Here is a 1621-nt window from a genome sequence, read left to right as displayed (position 1 = left end):
GGGGCATCCCTGCTGGGCCTGCGCTGGGCCTGGGGGTCGGGGCATCCTTGCTGGGCCTGCGCTGGGCCTGGGGGTCGTGGGCATCCCTGCTGGTCAGGGCTCACCATGGCCTAACCACGACCCGGAGCCTGCAGTTCGAGGGGGCGGGGGCCGTACCCAGTGCCGTGGGTGAGGTGAGGACGCGGGGGAGCCTCTGGCTGCGGCCTCGTAGTGCACGGCTTTCGTGGCCCGCGGGCCTGGCCTGGCTGCCCCCGCCTGTGGTCTGGAGCTTGTGGGGAGGCCAGGAAGGCCGGCTGGGCGAGGACGAGGGCCGGGGCCCGCGAGTGGGCTGCTGACCCCGCCATCCTGCCGCAGCCCACGCCCCCGCCGCCCCCAGTGCCCCCCACCAAGCAGCAGTACTTGTGCCAGCCGCTGCTGGACGCCGTCCTGGCCAACATCCGCTCGCCCGTCTTCAACCACTCGCTGTACCGCACGTTCGTGCCGGCCATGACCGCCATCCACGGCCCACCCATCACGTGCGTACCTGGGGCTTGGCGGGCGGCTGGGCCAGACCACGGCCTGGCCAGGGGGTCAACACGGCTGCCTCCTCCAGGGCCCCGGTGGTGTCCACCCGGAAGCGGAAGTTCGAAGAGGCCGAGCGGCAGAGCATCCCCAACGTGCTCCAGGGGGAGGTGGCGCGGCTGGACCCCAAGTTCCTGGTGAACTTAGACCCTTCGCACTGCAGCAACAATGGCGCCGTCCACCTGATATGCAAGCTGGGTGAGTGCTGGGCCGGGGCTGGCGGGGCCGCCTGCTCGCCCAGCCCAGCCCTCCTGGAATCTGCCCGCTGTCCTCCTTGGCCCACAGGCGAGAGCATGAGCACTTGCCTGGGGCCTGGCTCTGAGCCTGCATGCTCTCATATCCGCCCCCACGCACGGAAGCCCCCTCCCTCCCGTCCAGCTGCAGCTCCACGCCTGAGGCCCCGAGGGAACGGGAAGCGCGGGGGTCGGTGCCTGGGCTCCGCACTGGCCTCTGCGGGGCCTCCAGGCCTGGTGGGCACTGCCGGGTCACAGGTGGCGCCTTGTGTATTGCAGATGACAAGGACCTCCCCAGCGTGCCGCCGCTGGAGCTCAGCGTGCCCGCCGACTACCCCGCCCAGAGCCCACTGTGGGTCAACCGGCAGTGGCAGTACGGTGGGTGACCAGGGGGCAGGCACCCGGCGTTCCTCTGCAAGCCCCCGCCCTCCTGAGGCCCCCCTGCCCTCTGCCTTGGTGGACAGAGCAGGTGGCCGCGCAGGCCCACGAGGAGGGAAGTCTCCCTGCCCACCACACCCCTGCAGTCCTGAACAGCTGGCTCAGGGCTGAGGCTGGCCCAGCAGCCCCTGTGGGCCTCTGTGAGGCTCCTGGGGACCCATCTGGGGGACAGGCCCCGAGAGCACCCCGTTGATAGAGACGTTTCTCCCCAGGCTCAGGAGGGCTGGCCTGTAGAGGACCAGGCCCTGAGGGCAATCCCCAGTCCAGCTGTCCACTGGCATGTGGGAGCTAGCACCCAGGCCTCAGGCTGGGGAGGGCAGTGGGGGTCCTGGCGGAGGCTCCCGGCCACCCTTCTCTGCAGACGCCAACCCCTGGGGAGGGCAGTGGGG

General features: G+C 70.9%; 1 protein-coding gene across 1 annotated transcript in view; it reads left to right on the top strand.

The window, feature by feature from the left end:
* Positions 1 to 1621, top strand: part of MED15 (mediator complex subunit 15) — a 42066-nt gene that overhangs the window by 39628 nt on the left and 817 nt on the right. The window contains exons 14-16 of the mRNA XM_040251242.1: positions 355 to 515; positions 593 to 759; positions 1074 to 1172. Of these exons, the coding sequence (XP_040107176.1) occupies positions 355 to 515; positions 593 to 759; positions 1074 to 1172 (427 nt within the window). The remainder of the gene's footprint in view (positions 1 to 354; positions 516 to 592; positions 760 to 1073; positions 1173 to 1621) is intronic.

This window comes from Oryx dammah, unplaced genomic scaffold (assembly GCF_014754425.2).
Source record: "Oryx dammah isolate SB20612 unplaced genomic scaffold, SCBI_Odam_1.1 HiC_scaffold_12, whole genome shotgun sequence".
Classification (NCBI taxonomy): Eukaryota; Metazoa; Chordata; class Mammalia; order Artiodactyla; family Bovidae; genus Oryx; species Oryx dammah.
The sequence above is the reverse complement of the archived record's forward strand: the minus strand, read 5'-3'. Positions and strand labels throughout refer to the sequence as shown.